Raw genomic sequence first — 24,155 nt, 5'->3', positions numbered from 1 at the left:
TGTCGTGGCTATTGTAAATAGTGCTGCAGTGAACATTGGGGTGCCTGTATCTTTTCGAATTCTGTTTTTCTCCATGTATATGCCTAGGAGTGGGATTGCTGGGTCATATGGTAGTTCTACTTTTAGTTCTTTAAGGGACCTCCATATTGTTCTCAATAGTGGCTGTACCAATTTACATTCCCACCATCAGTGTAGTAGGGTTCCCTTTACTCCACACCCTCTCCAGCACTTATTGTTTGTAAATTTTTTGACGATGGCCATTCTGACAGGTGTGACTGATAGCTCATTGTAGTTTTAATTTGCATTTCTCTAATAATTAGTGATGTCAAGCATCATTTCATGTGCTTTTTGGCCATCTGTATGTCATCTTTCAAGAAATGTCACTGTTGAACTGAAATGTGTTTTGTTCCTTAGTTCTTGGTTTTAAGGACTATTTCCTAAATTTTTTGTTTTGTTTTGTTTTTCCAAAGTTCCACCTGCTATCTTAATATCAGTTCAAGCTTTTCATTTTCTTTAATTTAGAAAATTAAACAGTTGATTTTTTGGTTTGCTTTGCTTTTTGCTTTTGTTATTCTGATACGAATCACTGAAACTTCAGGATTAAGTGTGATTTTAATGAAGACAAATTAAAATGCAGATAGTATATGTATTTTAAAACTTATTTCTAGGGAAGCACCTATCTTAAATTGAATACATGGTGAATTTCTTACACATTGAAGAGACTGATAGGCAGTATGTTTGAAGATGTCCAGTAAACCCACTGAATGTACCATTTTAGACTATGTTACAAACTACATTTTAGATTTACTGGTTTTTATGAAGAGTGTGAGCATAAACAGTTCTTTATACCAATGAAGGAGAAATAAACTTTCCTGAAGTTATTTACCACTGCAATTCAGAAAAGTCCTGTACAAGAGGTTAAATCCTAAAAATAATATTCTCATTCCAGCAGGACCCAATGTGGGACATCAAGAAATTAATAACTTTTGTTCTAAGAACACATGGTATGAATAATGAGAGAAATAAACAAGAAAGCTAGTAATACACACACCTCCTGGGGACATGAAAAGGGTTTGCCAAAGCCAAGACTTAGCCTGCCAATAATGAAAGGAAACAACTGTGTTGAAAAACAGTAAGAAGAATCAGAGAGGAAAAGGAATTTCCTGGGGTTTAGGCTATGTTCTAATGGCATTTTACTCTGCTGTTGCCAAGACCAGTTGTACATAGATAGTGTAGGTGAATGCTCATGGCTTGATAGGAGTCACAGAGAGTCCCCATTCAAGTTCTTTCCCTTCAATCAATTCTCTCACACCCGAAGAGCCATGTTTAGAAATACGGTATGCCTCTATAAGGAATTAGTGATGGGTAGAGAATACAAATACCTCTTGGGAAGGTAGTTTACTGTTTTTCTTCATTAGCAGCCTAATTTTAGGTTAATGGTATTACCCTGTAAGAGCATGCATAAGGAGCTAAAGCAAAGCAATTCAGAGCATTGCCTGAAAGTCTAGAACCTGGAGGTTAAAATAAATAAATAATTTTTTAAAATAAATAAATACACAGTCCTAGTCAGCCAGGGAAACACCAAGAGTGTAGGATATTACACAGGAGGGAAAGGATTAGTAAAAATAATCCTGAAGGAGAAGAGGACACTGAAAAAGAAGAGATCGTTGAAAAAAATTACATTAAAAAAAAAATCTTCCTGTGGTACATGCTGAAAATAACAGGACTAGAGCTCATCAAAATTTGTAATCTGAACAGTTTTTCCTGTGCTAACACTCACAGTGGTTCTAAACCAAAGCTGTGACTACAAAAGAAGAAGGAAAAAAAATGTTGATGAGATTTAGAAATCTAAAAAATAGAATTTATCATAAAATTTTACTGGATCTGTTTATTTTTTTAGTTATTCCAGAAAGAGTCCCTTCTCTTTATGTCCTGCTAAATTAATTTGAACAATGGTATTAAACATTTCTGTTGTACAAACATGCTGTACAGCTTCATGAGCACAGCAGTTCAGAACACACACTTGACTGATAGCTATGGCAAGTACACTAGCACTTGTGACGCCTATTTCTAGCATCTCAAATCACTCCTGAAAATCATAAGCTCAAGGAATCTATCATATAGTTTCATAATACAGATTGAAAATTGATTTGCTTCCATGATCTTTGTGAAAGGGATGACTTTATAATTGTCTTTAAGTCCATCAGAAGTAAATGAATATTTTGTGCCCATGTTAACTGAAAAGAAGAAAATGGTCTTTACAACAGTGATGTGAACTATAGGAAGAAGTTACAAAATTTACATCCTCAAAGAACTTTGAGAGAACAGATTAGATCAGTAGTTCTCAACAGAGGTCAATTTTGTCCCCTCCCCAGGATATTTGGCAGTGTCTGGAGACATTTTTGGTTGTCACAGCTGTGGAAGGGTGGAATCCAGTGAGTAAAGGCCAGAGATGCTGCTAAATATCCTACATTTCACAGGAAAACCCCATAAAAAAAATTGTCCAGCCCAAAATGTCAGTAGTGCCAAAGCTGAGAAACCCAAGAAGTTCCTTACAGCCTTAGGACTCTTAAAAAATCCCATCTGATTATAATCAGTTCAAGGAGACATGATCAGGGTATCTCAAAGATGAATGAATTCTTTCATGCCACTAGACTGTTTCAAAATATTATAAGTAGGTCATTGATTCAGTGTGCTAAATAACTGAATCAAGTTAATCCTAAGTGCATTTTGGAGAATATGGAGAATGTCTTAATCATTGGGCAATTCTGGTACAGAAATGTACTTTCTTTGAAAAGGAATACCTAAATTTTAGAAGAAAGTTTCCTGAATAATTGTCAGAAGAGAAAAGAAATAGAATAAAAAACCAGACTTCATTTTTTTACACTGAATTCCCACACAGACCCAAAGAAAATATCTATGTTAACATGAGGTTCAAATAAATAACTGTTGGTATTTTTTCCTAACCACAAATATCTTCAAATAACTTAGTCTCCTATGTGTGTTATTCATGTTTTTCTAAAACTTTAGAGCCATAGCCTATTATATTTTTTACCATGCATAATAACAGATAATTTCTATTCATTGATTTTTAAAAAAAAAAAATTAGGAGTAATTGAATATAAAATTCCAGGGAGCATTTGATATGCCTTACAACCTGTGCCTTCAAGAAACTCTGTTTATGAGTCAGAATGACTTGAGAGCTATCCAAGTACTGGGTTGTGATTTTTTTCCTCATTCCAGTGCCAACTTAGATCTTAAAGAATTACCTAGGGTTAATGAGAAAGAATTCTGAAGACTGTCACTTCTAATACTAGTCCCTGGTAGAAATGCACAATAAATTTATTGACTGCCTGGTGGGAAGGGATAAGAGCAGAACAGATTTCTTGAAATAGTCTGTTGCTTGATTGTTTTGAGGGAATTATATTTGGATACTCTATTATGAGGAAGTGAGATAAATTGTTTATTTTCTGAATTTTTTAGCTAAGAATGAAACCTTGGCACTGCCTGCTGAATCTAAAACACCAGAGATAGAAAAAATCCCAGCACAGCCCGTAACAGGTAATGAGATCCCTACGTTATTAACTTTGAGAAAATAAATAATGTATTTTCAAGTAGTAACTGATTGACAAGCCTGTATTTTTTTTTCAGTGAAGAGCCAGTAGGAAATTCATTTTGATCATAAGCACACAACAGTAGGGGATTCTGGGTCTTTAATGTTTGGAAAAACAGCAGATGCAAATGAACCATTGAATTCTATAACTGATATGTAATATGGAAGATGTATTTTTCACTTTAAGTGAAAGTTGTTACCGCAACATTCTGAAATATTTTTATACTAAGATGTAACACCATGGTTTGGGTGCTTTCCTTTTATAAGAAGACACGAGAGCATTTTTTCATTTCTTCACTTTCACAAGTGATTGGTTTAGCAAAATGCCATTATCCCTCATAAATCCATAGTTTAATATCTATGAAAATACCTTGGAATCATTTAGTAACAATGTCTCTTGAAGATTAACAATGCTCATGTAGAAAATACCTAATAGTTCAGTAAAAATCCTTTAAAGAATAAACGCAGTACGCATTTTCCCCAGTTTATCAACCATTACTAACAAACATTCAGCACGTCTTATGTGAATAAACTGCCCAAGTCCAGCCCACTGGGGACACGTTATTCTCTGAACTACAGAGTTTTTGCCAGAGCAATACCACTTCATCCAGAGCTCTGTGAAACAAATGTCTGGCAAGAATTCCTCCAAATCTACATTTAGCAAAGTAACTCCAATCTAAAGTGAATTTCTTAACCCATAAAATTGCCATAAATTGAAATATCAGTGATATTTACCTTGTACTAAACTCTTGGACTCCTAACTAGTCCAGAGAAAATAAAAATTGGTGGGGAAATAAAATGGCTTGATTTCAAGAAACCTATTCAAGTAGAAATATTTCTGACAGAGTAAGAAGTACTTGGTCCTACCTAAAGGTGAGAAATGGACCTTCCATCCCCCACCTTCATGGGAGTTGGAGCAAGGGTAGACTCTGATGCTGGAATAAGCTATTTGAATGAAATTCCTAGGTAGTTTTCTGATTTCAATATAATTAGCCAATACCAAGAAAAGCATTCCCAACTACACTTCTTCTCTTGGCATAGTATCTGATGGGAGAGTCAACAGAGTTCTTAGCTCTCTGCCAAACCTTCCTCAGGATTTTCCACTTCAGAAACACTTAGGCAAACACCATAATTCATTATTCAGTGTCACTGTGTTTATTTCATATCCTTACCCTACAAAATTCTGGAATTGTCTAGCTCACAATTCATTCCAAATCTCAGTGATCCTGGTTCTTATTCCTCAAAAACTATTTACCTGAAGGTCATCTTTACCTTTGATCTAGCACTTGAAACAACCCTGTGACTGAGCATTTGAATCCTCATAATTTCAGCCCAGTTCCAAGCTTTGCATGTTGACTACAGTTTGGAAGAGAGAAGTCTTTAAAATGTAATAGTTCTAAATAAATCTTTTTGACCTGGGTCATTATGTTATCTGCCCATTTATTAACTTGTTTAATAAATATTTATCATGTGCTTGCTTACTATATCGCAGACTTTGTGCTAAGAAAAAAGGGCAGACCCAAAATTATGATTAAACTGATAAATGCTTCCATGGGGGTCAATTCCACGTGCTTTTTGGAACACATGGAAAGTGGACAAACCCAGAAAGGAAGGGTTGGGAGGAGGTGTCAGTTCAGACACAAGCCAGGGAGCCCTTAACATAATTAACTTGAAAAGGATTAGTCCCTATAAGTGTTAGTTCTAATTCTAAAAGGCAACAAAAGTGCCTTATGGTCTTGAGTTGTTTCATCATTTATCTTAATTTGTAAAGTCATCCTTTTTACCTTCCAGTGACTCCTGAATCAGTTCCAAGAACCACTAAACCCACTGTGTCTAGTGCGTTAGACATTTCAGAAACAATACCGGGTAATTCTAAGAACTTTTTTTCTTAAAAAAAAAAAAAAAAAAGACCCAACCGTCATACAAAAGTAACCCCAATGCCTTGGCTTCCCATCCTCCCCACTTTCTTTCCCACCTTACTGGCAGTAGTTCATCTTCTGTTTCTCAGACCAATTCCATTAAAGTGTTAACGACATACCTTGATCCTGATGACTAATATTCTAGGCAGCTCTGGTTGCTATATGCTAACTGTACACCCTTTTTACCAGTCTCTTGGGAGGTATAGAAAAACAATGCCAACCTTTTAACCTACAAAGCTTGGAGGAGTGAGAGTCTTGACTATGTCTGTGCTTTCCATTTCAGTTGGCTTTTCCAAGTCTTGTGTGTACTAAACTTAAGGAGAATCCCCTGAAGTGACATGCCTTTTACTAAGAATTTCATGTCATGCAAGTTAGCTGCTTCTTGGCCCAAGAGAATCTAACCTGCTTTATTCTCTTCTCCAAAAAAAAAAAAAAAAAAAAAAACAGCATGTACGTATTTTGTTCTGTACTTGTGATGTTGATCTTCCATGCCACACCATGGCCATTTGAATGTATACCTTCAAATTATAACTATGTAAAACTTTTTCCAGGGAAAGCCAGCTATTTCCATGAAAGGCATCAGCTGCCCAGTGCACCCTCTGTTATGAGCATGCCTCACATGACATGGTTAAGCCACAACGTCAAATCCCGACTCAGGGAGTTTCTAACTGAATTCTTCTTTATTGCAGTTCTTAGGGGAAGGACCCCCGAAACACCGCAAACTATTTTAATACCTAGGTTTGAATTGCCACTGAGCACTCTAGGTAAAAATTATTAAACACTGCAGCTTATTATTACCTTGGAAATATTATGCATGCTTGAAAGAAGTCCTTAGCCTAATTCATTCAAATTTATCTCCTCACAGAAAAAAAGGGACACATGGCTTATAGAACAGTAAACTCTCCAATACCAAGCCCTTAAATGTTATAAATTCTTTATTTTATAATCTAGGATCCTAAAGAGTCTTTCTCTATGACAAATCCTTTGGTAATTTTTCTTGGGGGTAGTCATATTTTGATATTATATTTGATTCTTTTAATTCAACATTATTGTGTCACTGAATAAATTATTTTCTATATTTTTCCTAAATATCTTTTTACTCAACTGTTTCTCTTGAAAGAGAAAATATATTTATGATATTTCTGCAGACTGCTTCTTAGAATCCTTAGAATTTACCTGCAATATCAAAAAAGTTGTTGGGGGAGCTTAAATATAAAGTCACATAGTTACTGAAATTCTATTTTTAAAAACTATTGGACAGACATTTTCTAGTTCATATGTGTTTGGTGCTTGACTTGAGTTTAAACTTAATATATCTGGGAACACATACGCAGAGCTGAAGAAATTAGGACACTAGTTTAATAAGTGTGAAAGAAAGAACCCAAACTCCTCAAATGCAGTGGCTTTATTATACAAAATAGAAAAAGAAGCTGTCTTATATTATCCATCATTGAAACACAGGAGTAAGAAATATATACTAGTAACAGTCCCTTACCTTACCTGAGTAATTTGCATTTGTGTGTTTGTTTTTGAAGCTTGAGATTTTAAAAACCTTTTCTCTTACTCACACTTCAAGCCATAACATTTCTTGTGTGTTTCATTGCAGCTCCGAAAAGCCTTCCAGAATTTCCTCAGGCAAAAACACCCTTCCCTTTTGAGAAACCTGGGGGCACCTTGGGTAATAACAGCACCTTAAATCTGGTGTTATAACGTGGGTGGTGATTGCTTAATTCTGTAGGACACGTTTACTGGATCTTATCTACGCAAACCTCAATGAACTGCTGAATTCAGTCAACTCAGACAAACAAGTGGTTGATTGGTTTAAAAAAAAAAAAAGCCAAAAACAACTATTTCTCTGATTGGATTTTCTACAAATTCAGTAACAATTATCAATCTATTAATTCCATATATAGCCCATTTAGTTAGTTTTCCGTCCTCAAAAAAGTGAGAGTATGACACCAAACTCTAGTCTCTTTCTAGTCTCTACTCAAATGCTCTCTGAATGGGTGTATATTGATTTCTTCTTCATACGTGATAATGTTTAATTGGATCAGTATGTGTTTTTTATTTCAGGCTACTGGTAGCCACTTAACCACACCAGCAACCTATTTCTGTCTCTTTATCCTCTCAAAAAAATTCTCAGTGAATTCTATTTCTTTTTTGCTGTAGCTTCAAGTCAAAAGCCATGGATTGTGCCTACACGTAAAATATCTGAAGATTCCAAAATTCTGCTGCCTCAAACTGGTAATTGCATTCTTTTTTTAAAAAATAGATTGGAGCAACAGTATGGAATAACTTCTCGTTTTTATTTTTATAGGTTGTTTAGTTGATTATCCATATACTTTGTAGTAAATGGTAAAGTTATAATCCATTCTTGATGCTTAGATGAATTTCATTTTTTTCAATACAAAAGCAAAATGCTTTTGCATTTGTTTTAAAGATCTGTGTTTTAATGTCTGGATATACAGTTAGAAGTCTGGCTAGAAGGTGAACTGTGAATTGGCTCATTGAATTTCTAGAGATCTTTTTAGTGACATGAGAGCAGTAACAAAAATAAGAATCCCATCGTGATCTGATTTAAGAGTATGAATTTAATATTTCCCTTGCAGTTAGATATTTGCCTCTTTTTCAGTAAAATATCTAATGAACATTTGAGAGTTTACTTTGTGCAAGATATTATTACTGAAATAATAAAATATGTAAACATAAAATATGTCCTAAAATATGTAAACATATTGTGATATAGAGGAAAGACCACAGGTCTTGGCACTAATACTGGACCTTGGTTCCAGTTCTGGCTTTACTACCAACCACATATTTTAGTTATTTTTCTCTACTTTCCTGGATCCTGGTTTGCTCTTTTGTAAACTATAGCAATTGGTTTTTTCTCCCGAGAATTCTTGTGTTCCAACACTAAAATTGATTGAGTGAAATAGCTTCCTTTTTAAAAAATAGATTTTTCTCAATTAAAGAGTTTTTGCGTTTACGTCTTTTCTTTGATGTCTAGTGGTCAACTAAAGAAAATATTCAGCATGTGAGAATTATAAGAAAACCTCAAAAACCATTTTGTGTCATTACTTCTATGACTTTTGTTTTACTTATTTGTATTTTAATTTTGTGAACCTTCTAGTGGTGATTTTTTTGAGTACATATAATTAGTATATAATGTAGTTAGAAGTTCATGTAATGATGTTAAACACACCCCCATTCGGTGGTATCCTCCAGAAAGGAGTCCAGCACAGGATTGGTTTGAGAAAGGATGAGAATGAGCCTACAGACACATAGATCTTAGTCAAATGATCCTTTCTCTGGTGAGTGTAATTGATTCAGATCTTAGCAAAAGATACAAGGATGGCATCAAATGAAGTAAGCATGTCTGTTACGGTCCTCCCTAGTTTACTCACGTGGGAAAACACTTATAAGTTGGTTATAGTTGTCAGCCAATACAGAGAAGCCTTAAATTAGGTCTTTCTAAGCCTTGATTCCCCATGTCACTGACCCTGAAATTCTAGTGCCATTACTCAATGTGGGTGCAAGAACACCTTCAGAATTCAGGTCACCTGAGTCTAAAATCCAGGCTCTGGGTGGACTTTCATACTGAGCCTCTAGTTCTGTTAACACAGAGGCACAGCTGCACTGCAGACTGTGGAACAATGCTAGTCTGTGGGCGTGTGTGATGGTTTATCTGCTGCACTGTGGCCCAGCTGGCCTGACCCCCACGCCCTTTACAAGTATCACATCTTCCAAACCAAAGACTGTTGGGACCCACTGAGTTAGTAGAACACTCAGGTCCCTTTTATCTCTCAACTTCTGGGCTGTAAACACAGGGCATATAAGGTCTTCCTGGTTTCTCTTGAGCAGCCTCTAGATTTTTGGTGTTTATGATTATTTAAGAGCAAACTGACCAAAACCTCCAGGAAACCACTTATGAAATTTCAATGCCTAGGATATGAATTATATATAAGCCTGAATTGAAGCAAGCTTTGGGGGGGGGGGGTAGGGAAAATACGTTTGCAGGTGAATGTTGTAGAGTTACAAAGAGACAAAGATAGATGAGATTGGAATTCCCAGTAAAAGAAAGGTTCCTTTTGCCTTAATTACAGAAAAGGAATATTCTGGTTTTGCCCGGTGGAGTATGAATAGTTGCTAATGCCGCAGGAAGCAGTTTCATTATTCAGCTGCTTCCCTCCTGCTAGGGCCACCTTAGGCTGCCAGAGAACTTCCAAAAACTGTCGACTGCCAGCTGTCTGTAGATGAAGTGTGTGGGCCTGTCATGGGCTGTAACAGTTCGGTCGGTATGATTGCAGGCATACGCATAAGCCACAGAAACTTCCTAGCCAGCCCTTACAACACTGAATTGTTATGACTGGGCTACTTGGTATGATGTTTGGAGAGAGAGCATTGGCATCACCAGGGAGCTTGTTAGAAAGGCAGAATCTTGGGCTCTACTTCAAATCTGTTGAATCAGGATCTGCTTTTTAACAAGATCTCCAGGTGATTTGTGTGAGTATTAAAGTTTAAGAAGCACTGCCTTAACACTGTAGTCTGTAATACTTCACATGGTACAGATAAGAAGCATCGAATGTGGTCAGTTATAGGACAGGAGGCCTGAAATCAATGTAAAATTGGTTTCTTAAAGTGGGCGATTAAGTATTTCTTGTTTCTGCTAATATTTTTAACACTCCCATCTACCTCTTGTATAAATATTCTGTGGCATCTTCCTAACGTGTTAAATTTCAAATTAAAATTCATCAAATGTGTTACTTGTGATTTAAAGAGTTGGTATATTCACACAACCCTTTTATTCATTTCACCCTTTGGTTCTCAATTGACTTTGTGTGAACTTACACAGGCACTAAGTTTCTATTTCCTATTTAGTTTCAACATATATGATCATTGTATTTTCCAGTTACTCACATGGCTTCCTAATGCAATTATTTGAGAATTAAGGAGAGAGAGAGGCAGAGATAGTACTTGAATGCCAGTCCATAAAATCATTGGTCTCATTTTTAGTTGTTACATCTTTTGAAGAAATGATATATTTCAGCTGGTATTAATGACATCATTATAGCGAAATGAACATATTTTGTTTTCTCTCTTGGCATGCAATGCATCTGTATTTACTATGTCAATTACCTTCAGCCAAAGACCACCAGGAACACACCTGTATTTGAACAGAGTTAGGTTTATTTACTTTTTGTAACAATGGAGAATGCAGACCATGAGGAACTGTGGATCTGTTAGTAAGAGGATGTTACGGGATTTAGTCTTGTGTTAGGTGATCCTGGGGAGTGTTTAAGGAAGTGAAACTTTGCTCTGAATTGGATGCTGTCTGAAAATAGGAATAATTTGTGACAGAATATCTTAAGAATTCTTAACTAGAAGGCAAGAAAAGAAGAATGAGACTAAAGCTGTGACTGGTAAAGATATTAGCCAGAATATGAGGACAGTAATTTTTGTGTTCATGCGTTTGTGTCCCACACAGTTACAGAATGGTCTTGTTTTTGTCTTGGTCCATCTTTGTCACCAAGTGAACTTGTCTGATGTTGATGTTCTTTTCAATTGTCGATGTTCCGTAGGTGAACACAACAGCCTAGCTGCGAGTGCCTGACCAGCACCTGGATGCCAGGGGCTGCTTGTTTCTTTATCAACCATTAAACGTGGTTTATCAGTACCTTTTGTAAAACTCATTTTCCTTCAATGTTTACTGGATTTGTTTTCCACATTTACTTCATACTCTGTATCAAATAATCAGAATGCATGCTCTTAAAAAGATTTCTGTATTACTTTTGTCAATAAAAAGTTATATGGAAATTCTAACTTGCATGTCGAATATTGAAATCATTTCAGTAGTTGATGGCAAGAGTGGGATGGAGTATTTGGAATTTGGAGTGTCCTAGGAAATCTGAGAAGTGCAGTCATCAAACATACTCTTCCCTACTTTTAGTCTATTGGCCCCAATCCTTCATTAGGGCTGCATTTTGTGATCTCATTATTTGGAATTGTATTTCGTTTAAACCTTCTCTAAAGTATGTTCAAGTGGGATTGACTGATTTAGCTTTCCTTAGCAAATCCACCTTTTCTTAAAGGACAGAAAGGAAATTATAAAAATATGCTCTTTCACTATATGCCAGAATGTAAACTTATTTATAAATTCTAAATTAAAAGAAAGTTGGCCATATTTTAGAAATACTTAAGTGCTTATAACAATCATTCAGAAAAGTCCATCTTTCTGGTGATGCAATAGAATTGGTCTTATGTTCTACTGGAAGGTAGCCAGTAGAACATGGTTGGAGAAGGAGGATAGAAATCAATGTTCTGTTTCTGGCTTGCTAATGCTATCAGTGTTAAGCGTCCTTAATTTACTTGGTCATCCCCTTAAAAGACCATCATTTAGTACCAGGAGGGATTTGAACCTTAATCAAATAAAAAAAAAATGGTTTCTTCATATAACCCTAGATGATACAGTGTGCTTATTTGCATCCTTAGAAAACTCTCCAGCCTGTTCTTCCCCTAGCATGCCCAGACAAACTGACTTTTCCCTCTAATTGTACAGTAACTTATTACTAAGATGACAGTTCCTTCTGGCATAATTATTTCCCCTTGAGCAATAAACAGTTATCTTTAGAGACTTCCCTTGACAGAACTGAGGATGGCCTGCCTCAGTCTTTTCATTAGAATCCACTTTGGGAGCTCCCTTTAGGAGTTCATTACTAATTATTTTCAGTGTTTCATTCTTTCAGTGCTTTGTAGAACTTTAGTAAATTGCTATATGCACTTAAGCTCTATAAATTATTTAAAGCCTTGAAAGCTGAAGTGATCAGCATGCCTGAGGAGTGGTATACTGGTTGGAAAGTTTCGGCCACAAGTGGTTTGCTCACAGTGGTTGAAAAGAGGTTGAACTCTGCATTTGGACCTTATTGTCTTCCTATGAGGTGTTGATTAGCATAGATCTGGCCCACCAGACTGAATTAAGCCCTAGAGAGGAGAAAAAATAGGAATAAATGGTGGCGTGGATGCTTTGAGATCAGGAAAATAGAATTTAAGTATACAGATGGTTTACGGATTTACAGTGGCCTCTTAGAGATTTACAGCTGCAGCCTTTGGTTTTGCTTCATGAGCATTTTCTTGCAGGCAATATATTCACAAATTTCAAGGCCAACCGGAAAGGTATTTTATTTTTCCATGATATGAAGAGAGCTTTATGTACTTATTTAAATGGTACTGAGAACTCTGTGTGTGGTGTTTATAACTGCTTTTCTCATCCAGCTACTTATTGATGGTCCTGTTGTATTTTCCCCTTGTGTCTTTATATGTGTGTTTAGGATTCTATTTCCATGGCAGGGTATGGCCACGCAAGCATATGGCAGGTAATTGTGTAGTAGAGGGAGAGATTTGTGTGCACGCATATGTGTGTTATAAAATAATTAAAGGATCTGTTCATTTATTCTCATCTATCCTTACTAAGAGCATAAACTACCCAACTGTCAAACTCATTGTTATTTGTTCATTGTAACGGAAATCTAGCCGATTATTAATTCCACTGAGTCTTCCCATGTACAAGGCTCTGGGGTAAACCTTGAAGACCATAAAGAGCATGACAGGCACAGTTTCTATCCTAATGAGGTCACGAGGTCTTTCATCTAAGAATTTAAAAAGGAGTCTTTATAGATATGCAGTGGAATATTATTCACTGTAAAAAAAAAAAAGATGGAATAATGCCATTTGTAGCAACATAGATGAACCTAGAGATTATCATACTAAGTGAAGTAAGTCAGACAGGGAAAGACAAATATCATACGATACTACTTATATATGGACTCTAGAAAATGATACAAATGAATTTATTTACAAAACAGAAACGGACTCACAGACATAGAAAACAAACTTATGGTTAACAAAGGAGAAAGGGGGTGAGGAGGGATAAATTAGGAGTTTGGGATTAGCAGATACAAACTACTATATATAAAAGAGTTAGGGACTTCCCTGGTGGCACAGTGGTTGAGAGTCCGCCTGCCGATGCAGGGGACACGGGTTCGTGCCCTGGTCCAGGAAGGTCCCACATGCCTTGGAGCGGCTGGGCCCTTGAGCCATGGCCACTGAGCCTGCGCGTCCGGAGCCTGTGCTCTGCAACGGGAGAGGCCACAACAGTGAGAGGCCCGCGTACAGCAAAAAAAAAAAAAAAAAAAAAAAAAAGGAGTTAAACAACAAGATCTTACTGTATAGCACAGGGAACTATATTCAATATCTTGTAATAAACTATAAGGGAGAGTGGGAGGGAGATGCAAGAGAGAGGAGATGTGGGAATATATGTATATGTATAGCTGATTCACTTTGTTATAAAGCAGAAACTAACTTCAATAAAAAAATAATAAATTTAGAAACAGTCCAACAAAAAAGTCTTTCACATAGTTATTAATATTCATGGAATTTGAATAAGATAAATTGATGAATTCTTGATCATTGTAAAGGCCTTGTCTGTGTGCCATCATATGTTTCCAGAGCAATATCAAAGTATTTTTATTATGGAATTTTCATCTAATCAGTTTTTTAAAAGTAAAAATAAAATGTACAGCCAACAAAACATAATTTAGCAATGTAGTTTTAGGAAGTTATAAGCAAATGAGAAAATTGTAGTGTGGCTTATTTCATATTATTTTTTTCTCTGAAAAATATAAAAATAAAATTTAGTTATCATGATTATAAGCCATTACTGTTTTTTGAAAGAAACTAAAATTGCTTTTTATAGCCTTTGAATTGAACTGCCTATTTTACTAGCATTAGACTTCTCCTACAAATTTTAGTCCCATTTATATTCTGTGAATGCAAGATTAGAAAGAGTGCTTAATGACAAATGGCTGGAGAATGTCACCCACTAAAGTAAACATGGGTGACAGAAGATGTTTGCCTCTAAACAATAATGCATGATGGCATGTAGAGTCTAAAAAATAGAAGGGTTTACCCCTCTTAGCTATTTATCAATTTTATAGCTGGAGAAGCCCTTTAAAAACCAGGGATACCTAAGCATTTCCTGTGTTTCATTCTGGTATAGAAAGAAGTATATTTACAAGAGTTTTGTGGGGGTTTTTGTTTTTTGGGGTTTTTCTTAAATTTTATTTTTTTATACAGCAGTTTCTTATTAGTTATCCATTTTATACATATTGGTGTATATATGTCAATACCAATCTCCCAATTCATCACACCACCACACCTCCCCCCACCAGTTTCTCCCCTTGGTGTCCATACATTTGTTCTCTGCATCTGTGTCTCAATTTCTGCCCTGCAAACTGGTTCATCTGTACCATTTTTCTAGGTTCCACATATATGCGTTAATATACGATATTTGTTTTTCTCTTTCCGACTTACTTCACTCTGTATGACAGTCTAGGTCCATCCACGTCTCTACAAATGACCCAATTTCATTCCTTTTTATGGCTGAGTAATATTCCATTGTATATATGTACCACATCTTTTTGATCCATTCATCTGTTGATGGGCATTTAGGTTGCTTCCATGTCCTTGCTATTGTAAATAGAGCTGCAATGAACATTGGGGTGCATGTGTCTTTTTGAATTATGGTTTTCTCTGGGTATAAGTCCAGTAGTGGGATTGCTGGGTCATATGGTAATTCTATTTTTAGTTTTTTAAGAAACCTCCATACTGTTCTCCATAGTGGCTGTATCAATTTACATTCCCACTAACAGTGCAAGAGGGTTCCCTTTTCTCCACACCCTCTCCAGCATTTGTTGTTTGTAGATTTTCTGATGATGCCCATTCTAGCTGGTGTGGGGTGATACCTCATTGTAGTTTTGACTTGCATTTCTCTAGCAATTAGTGACATTGAGCAGCTTTTCATGTGCTTCTTGGCCATCTGTATGTCCTCTTTGGAGAAATGTCTATTTAGGTCTTCTGCCCATTTTTGGATTGGGTTATTTGTTTTTTTAATATTGAGCTGCATGAGCTGTTTATATATTTTGGAGATTAATCCTTTGTCTCTTGATTCGTTTGCAAATATTTTCTCCCATTCTGAGGGTTGTCTTTTCATCTTGTTTGTAGTTCCCTTTGCTGTGAAAAAGCTTTTAAGTTTCATTAGGTCCCATTTGTTTATTTTTGTTTTTATTTCCCTTGCTCTAGGAGGTGGATCAAAAAAGATCTTGCTGTGATTTATGTCAAAGAGTGTTCTTCCTATGTTTTCCTCTAAGAGTTTTATAGTGTCTGGTCTTACATTTAGGCCTCTAATCCATTTTGAGTTTATTTTTGTGTATGGTGTTAAGGAGTGTTCTAATTTCATTCTTTTACATGTAGCTGTCCAGTTCTCCCAGCACCACTTATTGAAGAGACTGTCTTTTCTCCATTGTATATCCTTGCCTCATTTGTCATAGATTAGTTGACCATAGGTGCATGGGTTTATCTCTGGGCTTTCTATCCTGTTCCATTGATCTATCTTTCTGTTTTTGTGCCAGTACCATACTGTCTTGATTACTGTAGCTTTGTAGTATAGTCTGAAGTTTAGGAGCCTGATTCCTTCAGCTCCATTTTTTTCCCTCAAGACTGCTTTGGCTATTTGGGGTCTTTTGTGTTTCCATACAGATTGTGAATTTTTTTGTTCTAATTCTGTGGAAAATGCCATTGGTAGTTTGATAGGGATTGCATTGAATCTGTAGATTGCTTTGGGTAGTAGAGTCATTTTCACAATATTGATTCTTCCAATCCAAGAACATGGTATATCTTTCCATCTGTTTGTATCAAGAGTTTTGTAAAGAAGTCAAGAGTGGTTGATTTTTGGAGAACTCTAATTTCCACCCTGTCTTATCCTCTGACATCCATTACTTCAGAGTCAAAAACTCTTGTTCAACCCATGAAATGAGGTAGTAGTGTGCTTCTCAGAGCTGCCCAAACAACATAAAACTTCCAGCGAGTGGTGTTTGTGTGTTTTTAGCACTCAGCTATCAGAAACTCCAGAAATAAAAATATCAGGGACCAAACCTGCTGGCAAACATGTGATTTTAATCTTAATTATATTTGAGAAAATGTTTGCAAGTAAGAGGTCCCTGACAGTTGGGAACTTTCAGATGTGAGTCACAATTGCCAGAGGATGATGGAAGGAGGGCTTCTTTCTCCAGTACAGTGTCTTCTGGGAATAACTTGAGGGAAGATGGAGGCCTGGCTTGGAACCTCCAGGATGGAAGGTCCTTGTTAATATGGAAAAGAAGTAGAAAGAGGGTGAATAAATATCATCTCTTGGAATAGAGTACAAGAATATAAGAAAGTTGGTCCAGTGTCACTAGATGGACGGGAAATGTGGGAGTTAGGATAACATATAGACAGTATGGTGTTTTTCAAAAGCAACAGTATAAAATATAAATAAGTCAGCTATTAATTCACAATTTCTTACCTAGTACAAGGGGTTTAAATACAAGTTGGTAAAGTTTTCCTGATTTGTCTCGTAGTTAGAGCGAGCTGACTTTGCTGGATCCATGATTTGAAATTGGCTTAAAGTGAACCTAAGATCAGCAGCTGCCAACATTTTTGTCCTTTGAAAGATGAGTCATTCTTATCTGACCCTTTAAAACTGTAGCTAGACTAAAGAAAGCTTTACATTGCAAGGTAATAAATTTACTCTTGGGATATCTGCATATTTTAACTCATAATATTCTTTCTTTTTTTGAAGATTTTGCAAAGCAGTAGATTCACCTTCACAAACTGAAATATATTTCCTGCCTCTTTTGTATGCAGTGCAATATAATTACCCTCTCTGCATATCAGACTGTGTCGCAGGCTCTGATCTTAGCTTCCCTACAGCTTCAACTAGCAATGGTTCAGTATCATTACACTGTCACTAAATTACAAGTAGCCCCAATGTGTAAATTTTCCCATGAGCTCCTGCCTTTATAGTTTATTTCTGTACAGCCGTTTTCAATGGGCAAGGGAAGTAACACCTGCCTCCTGACAGTTCATGCTTCCTCTATACCTCTCATTACCATGGTGACGGCTCTTTGTACAGAAATGGGAACTTTCTAATTTTGATGCTGTTTTTGCTTGCAAATTCAACTCTTAAGTGAACGTGAAAATTATCCCTACATTAAAATCAAGCTGTATTGTTAAGGTCACCCTACTTTTCTTTATGTAGAATATAAAACTTATCTTTAAACCCACCTAGATTATAGATGGGCTTTTGGCTCCATGGAGGAATGTAGAAAGCTGCCTCTAGGTAAAATGGCAGGAAGGATGGGACAAGAGGAAGGTGCTGGTCTTAACTCTGCCATTCCTGGCCCTGCTAATGGAATGGGAAATACGTCGAATTTGACAGTCCCAGTGCGTGACCACTAGCAAATGTCCTCTGCCCAGTGAATCTCAATTTTATCATCTAGAAAATGGAGAAACTACCCCATTGTCCATAACATGGGGCTAATGTCTACCTCACCTATTTCTCAGGGATGTTAAGAGAGTTAAATAAGCTGATATATGAGAAAACGCTGTGCAAACTATAAAGTGCTGTACAACCTGCAAAGTGCTGTGCAAACTGTAAAGTACTATCCAGACATCATGATGGTAACTTTTACTAAGTACAAAGACTAAGCTGTAGTCTCTGTGCAAATTACCTCAGTGTGACTGCTGTTTCCTTCTTTGGAATTCTCAAATTGCCATCTGATTTCATTTATGTGTGTACTCTTTGAAGCTATTTGATTTACAGCTGGCACTACTTCCTTGTAAATAGCACTATGCTCACATCACCCTAGGGGTCAGTGTCAGGGCTCACTGCATAAAGGCCTTTAGTTCAGGGCAAGAAGGACTAGAGGCAAGTCTTTTAGTGATTGCTTACACGTTGCTGACATGACCAGTAGCCCACAGCCAAAGCTCACTAACACCTACATGAAAATGTCCTCTTTCAGCCAGCATGAAAATATGTCATGAAATCTTTTAAAATTAAAATTAACATCTTTTTTGTTTTACCTTTTCTTTTAAAAGCCACTTATGATGTTTTCTCAAGCCCTACAACATCAGATGAGCCTGAAATATCAGAGCCCCACACAGGTACACCCAGCCTCTCAATTCTTTTTTTTGGATGCCAGGTATTCTGACAATACTGCACCTAGTTCTCCCTTTCATTTTTGCCGAATGAAAAAGTGCGCTCTCTAGAGCTCCACAGGAGAGACAAGGCAATCTGTGTCAGGGAGATGAATTCTACCCACCTCTCCCATTGAATGATTATTTCTTCACATCCATCAGTAAATGAACTCTGCCACATGTGGGAGATGCAGATAGATTAGGTTGCCACTGAGGCACAGTAAAATAATGGCCTATCTCTCTGTTGTTCAGAGTCATTCTAAAAAGCTTTTAGATTCTTAGTTTCCCCTGGTGTAGTGGTTCTCCAGTGGGGGTGATTTTGCTCCCTTCCTCCTGAGGAAACATTTGGCCATGGCTAGATATACTTTTGGTATCTGGGGAAGGTCTTACTGACATCTAGTGGGTAGAGGCCAGGGATGCTGCTAAACACCCTGCAATGCACAGGACAGCTCCCACACCAGAGTCATCCAACCCTAAAGGGCAATAGTGCCAAGGTGAGAAATCCGTCTCTCGAGCAATCATGTCGCTCATTTGTCTATAGAAGTTCAGTTGGGTCTAATGTTTGACATTCACTTACTGATCCATCTACGGTGAGTTTAATTCAGTCCAATAGTTCCTTCTAGCAAGTATTTATTGAGCACTTACTAAACTAGGTACTGCAGGAGGTTCAAAGTATATAATACTGGTCTCTGCCACACAAAGACATATGTCTGGTATTTGTGTGTGTGTGTGTATGTAGCCTTATCTTAGCTCTATTGGTGCCATGATAAATAAAGGCAAATAATTTTAAATAGTAGCAGAAAATGTTAAGAAATGAAATAGAATGCTAAGAGTAGATTCAGCTAGCAGTTTAAGAAACAGAGGGAAGGAACCAGAAAAACCAGTTGAAAACAGTTCAATATATGAAACATTGTTTTATCATGGTTTAACATTTGAAATTTGCATGTTTTTAAAAATGAGGTCATCTTCAACTCCTAATGAATCACTAGTTTTCAAATGTTGGTCAGCAATCTCTCAAGTGTTCTTGATATTTTTCCCCATTTGAGGCATAATTTATTACTCTGGAATTTGTATTTTATTCCTGGGGCCTTCTACTGCTTTTAAAAATGTTGACATTTATTCCAACAGCAACAAGCGATCCATTTCTGGATTCTGTCCCATCTAAAACTTCTAGAACTCTTGAACAGCCAAGGGCAACACTGGGTAATGTTTTTAACAGAAAAATTGTGCTTTGTTTTCCATCGAAAGAAAATCCATGTAAATGCCTTTCTTCCAAATGACCATTTAATTCCATCACATCTAATCATTTATTTCTTTCCTATTTCTGAATATAATATATATTTTTTCCTGTAATGCAGGCATCTTATGTTCCATTTTGGGCTCTCTCTCTCTTTTTTCTTTTTAAACCGTAATAGATGATATTTTTTCTATCCTTAAAGGAATGAAAAGCTTTGAAAACTGCATGGACATCTTCATCATCCATACCCTCCCATCTCGTGTGTTTGTGGCCTGTATCACCTCTCTTCCATGCACTGAGTCTGCCTCGAGTCAGCTACTGAACACTCTCATTCTGACCTTTTCTCCACTTTAAATTATCATTTCATCCACCAGCTTTCAAGACAACATTCATGCATTTTTCATCCTTCATCATGTCCTTGTAGCATGTGCTTTGTAACACCATCTAAAAGCATGCTGAAACTCTTAAGATACCTCATTTTAACTGGAATTATTTGGTGGGATGGGGTGTTTGTGTTTTCAGCTCCGAGTGAAACACCATTCGTTCCTCAAAAACTGGAAATCTTTACCAGTCCTGAAATGCAACCTACAACACCTGGTAACTAATGACATTCGTATAGTTGTGTACTTTGAAAGAATGGATAAAGTGACAAAAAGAATCAGTCATGTGTTGGCCTTTTCAGAATATTTTCAGTAGTAAACATTTCCCTTCATTCTCTACCATGAAATTCTTCAAAGAACTGGGGTATCTGTCCTACTTAGCCTTGTGATAATCCTCGAAGAATTTTCATAATCTTGGTGTCTCTGTATTTTTTTAATTGAGGTAAAATTAATATATAACATTATATTAGTTGCAGGTGTATGACATAAAAATTTAGTCTTTGCATACATTATTTTGAAGTATTATTCCCTTTCTTCTTGTTATTCCCTATACTTCTTTCAAATTTGCCACTGGAAAATAACAGCAAAATTATAGATAATAATTATTTTAAAATACATTCCCTTCAGTTAGCATATTTAGATACCACTTGGTCAGACTGTTTTTCTCCAAGTAGCCTAAGTATAAGGAGCATCAAGTAGGCTCTGCAATCCTGGATATGATAAAGAAAGATGAATAAAAGAGTAAAACACATATACTCTATAATAGAAAATTATTGGAATAATGAAGTTCATTAACTCCTGGTGAGGTTAGTAGTGAGATATAGAATTAAAGAAGTTCTGAACCTTCCATTCTCTAAATCTCAAATATTTATGCTTCTCCCGTGCTGTTCAGTAAATCACCTTTTGAGTTCTTAACTGTACCTTGTGTTCTTAAATCCCACAAGGGTCCTCCCTTTCCAGTACAGTTAAGTGAACAATGTACCTTCAATTCTCATATAGAATTTAATTTCTTTTGACTCAATCAACACTTATTGAGCACCTACTGTGTATAAAACACAGTGCTGGGCATTCTAGGGATACAAAGAAATAAAAAGCAGTTCTTGCCCTCAGGAAGTTTACAAGTTTACAGTTACAACCTGACTGACCCCTGGGAAATACCATTTATCAAAGCTATATTAAATCTTCTTTCAGCTCCCCTGCAAACTACATCTGTCCCTTCTACACCTAAACGACGCTTCAGGCCCAAAACACCAAGAACTAAACCTGGTAAATAACTGTCTCTTTAACCTTTCAGGATATTTAATTCCAAATAGATAATGTCCATCTACTTACAAAAAGAAACGATTCTATAGATTAAACATTCTCTGTAAAATTTGGAATTGACTGAAGATGAATAATTAATATAAAATAACAAGGATCAAACATTTTCAATAAGATCTTATTGAAAATTATGTGAATGATGTTCTTTTTTTCTGGGAAATACTCTTCTTTAATCAAAGTAATACATAAAGATTTTTTTTTAAAGTACTACAAGGCCTAGATTGAACAAGAGGAGTCCGCTGCCCTACCCTATTCTACGCTTGAGACCCATTCTCCAATTCTTTAGCATGTTTCTTTCGTATTTACCTCCACATTTCTAAGTAATATGCTGCTGTTTCTTGTTAGATCAATTTTAGTGAATGATGTTCTTGCATGCAAATTTTGGTATAAACATAGAAACAATTCCTGCTGTCACAGTGATATATACTGTAATTTATTTTCCTGGCATGCATCTGAGTTTAAGTGTTATTAGGCAGACAGTTCCTGTTTTCGTTGCCTACTACTATGTTTTCAGTTTTGCACTAGGGCGATGGCTGAGATGCAGAGGACATGACTCTGGCTTTCCAATTGCTTGTATTTTTTTTTTTTAAGATTATATCATGAACAATGAGAGCAATGTAAGATTATACAACCTGCTTGTGAAGCTATAATACTGTGTGGAAGCTCAGAAAAAGAAAGTAAGAGTTGAGGATGTAAGCCTCAGAATGTGTGTAGGATTTAGAGGAAAAGGAGAGGGGAACAACATATATTATGGCACAGAGTTTGAGGTAAAGGTAGTTTATCAACCTGGATGTGATACTCTTCATTGTCAAAGAGTACACTCAGAATCATGCTCAACAAACCAGGCTTTGATATTCCATTGCTTATTACAATTTTTTTATAGCTATACTATTATGACTAAATTTTAAAATTCTTTCCCCAAACTTTTACTCACTGCATACTTTGTAAACACTGACTAAATATTACAGGATTTTAAAAAGGTCATTCAGTTCCTCTTTGGAGGATTGTTTTTTTTTATTGTCTCTAGAATATTTTAATATATATTTTTTTCCTTTCCACCACCAGAAAGAACCACAAGTCCTGGAACAATTACATCTAAAATTTCTAAAAGCCCTGAACCTACACGGACAACACTGGGTAACAATATGTCCTTAGTAAATATGTTACTTCATTTCACCACGGAAAGTCCAGTATGCCAGCTTTTCTGTAATGTCTCAATCACTGTTCTAATTGGATCATTTCAGCAGTACTAAATTATCTCGTAGTGCACATCAACTCCATGACTTTCATGGTTTTGGATAGCTGGCCATGTGGTGGTTGATGTGAACTCAGCATTTAGATATCATCCTGTACCCTGGAGAGCCGTTAAACCACTGATGATTTCTCATCTTCTATGCAACCATTGTTTTTAAAGCTGCGTCTTATACACAGTTCTCCATTTTTTTAAGTAAGGCCCTCAAGTTCAACTTCATTTGGCAAAACAGCTTTCTGTTATGGTGTTAGTAAAAATTTCTTTATGCTGTAGATCATAACATTATACCTATCAGTAAATATTAATTTTAAAACATTTTTCTGATGCTTAAAGATTTAGATGTGGCTGAGAAATGTGAAATAAGGTGCAAAGTCATTACACTGATTTTGGTTTTCTAATCATGGGTTAAAAATCACTATCTTTGGGTAGTTGTGGTGACTAGTGACAATGCTATTTCTCTTGAAATGCTTTTTCAAAAAGATGAAAATTTATTACTGTATTTTCATTAAATGGTGCTCTGTGAAGTATTATTTTAATGGAATCCAAAATCATCCAAGATGATGGGTTTATAGCACTTGAGGTATAGGTTTTCCTTTTGCGGTTTTAGACACTGAAATGACTAATTATTGATTTGTTGATTATTTTGTTTCTTTATTTTTCCAGCTCCCAGTAAAACACAGTTTATTTCTTTGAAACCTAAAATCCCTCTCAGTCCAGAAGTGACACCCACCAAACCTGGTAATTACCCTGAGCTTTATTTTGATATTCCAAAAGTAGGGTTGAAAAGTTATTTTATGCCACTCTTTGGAGCAAGAACTTTTGATTTGCATCTTGGTATTTGATATAACTTTCCATGAAAAGAGTGAAAGTGTGATGAAATGATGTCGTTTATAGCCAACTCCTCTGATATTATCATAGCATCTCTCTGAGCTGTGTGGTGTTTCATTATGTTCATGACCATCACAGAGAAAGCACAGAAATAGAGTGGTGGGAAGGATTGAGGACTCCCTTGTCTAGGACTGTGAAATAGTTTCCAGTGCCAAAGTTGATTGGAATTCAGGTCACACTAAACAGTAGCCTTTCAGCTGAGAAGTGGAGAAGTCTTTCCATCCCCTAAGAACTCTGCCTTGTTGGGGGCCTTCTCAGTTCTCGGGCTGCATGACTAGCAATGGTTGTATTTCCCTAATGTTCTATAGCTTCTTTCTAAATTGGGTCTGATTTCCGAACACTGACTTCTGTTTACTTCTCAGGAGACATTAATGATGTTTTGCTGAAGAAAAGAGGGGTTTTTTTCTTTTCTTCTTTTTTTGCAGGGAGGGATTATTCTGTGTATGTAATTAAAAACAGAGACAATTCCCTGCACAAG

General features: G+C 36.3%; 1 protein-coding gene across 6 annotated transcripts in view; it reads left to right on the top strand.

The window, feature by feature from the left end:
• ABI3BP (ABI family member 3 binding protein) overlaps nt 1-24,155 on the top strand; it is a 258,654-nt gene that overhangs the window by 127,111 nt on the left and 107,388 nt on the right. For 3 of the 6 annotated variants that reach the window (XM_060010558.1, XM_060010559.1, XM_060010557.1), the window contains exons 10-20: nt 3,484-3,561; nt 5,405-5,479; nt 6,222-6,296; nt 7,139-7,210; nt 7,702-7,776; nt 18,502-18,567; nt 19,729-19,803; nt 20,360-20,434; nt 21,409-21,483; nt 22,603-22,674; nt 23,453-23,527. In XM_060010558.1, coding sequence (XP_059866541.1) covers nt 3,484-3,561; nt 5,405-5,479; nt 6,222-6,296; nt 7,139-7,210; nt 7,702-7,776; nt 18,502-18,567; nt 19,729-19,803; nt 20,360-20,434; nt 21,409-21,483; nt 22,603-22,674; nt 23,453-23,527 — 813 coding nt within the window. The remainder of the gene's footprint in view (nt 1-3,483; nt 3,562-5,404; nt 5,480-6,221; nt 6,297-7,138; nt 7,211-7,701; nt 7,777-18,501; nt 18,568-19,728; nt 19,804-20,359; nt 20,435-21,408; nt 21,484-22,602; nt 22,675-23,452; nt 23,528-24,155) is intronic. The other 3 variants (XM_060010563.1, XM_060010560.1, XM_060010562.1) reach the window with 3 other exon arrangements.

Source organism: Delphinus delphis, chromosome 4, assembly GCF_949987515.2.
Source record: "Delphinus delphis chromosome 4, mDelDel1.2, whole genome shotgun sequence".
Taxonomy (NCBI): domain Eukaryota; kingdom Metazoa; phylum Chordata; class Mammalia; order Artiodactyla; family Delphinidae; genus Delphinus; species Delphinus delphis.
This window is presented reverse-complemented; position numbering and strand designations above follow the sequence as displayed.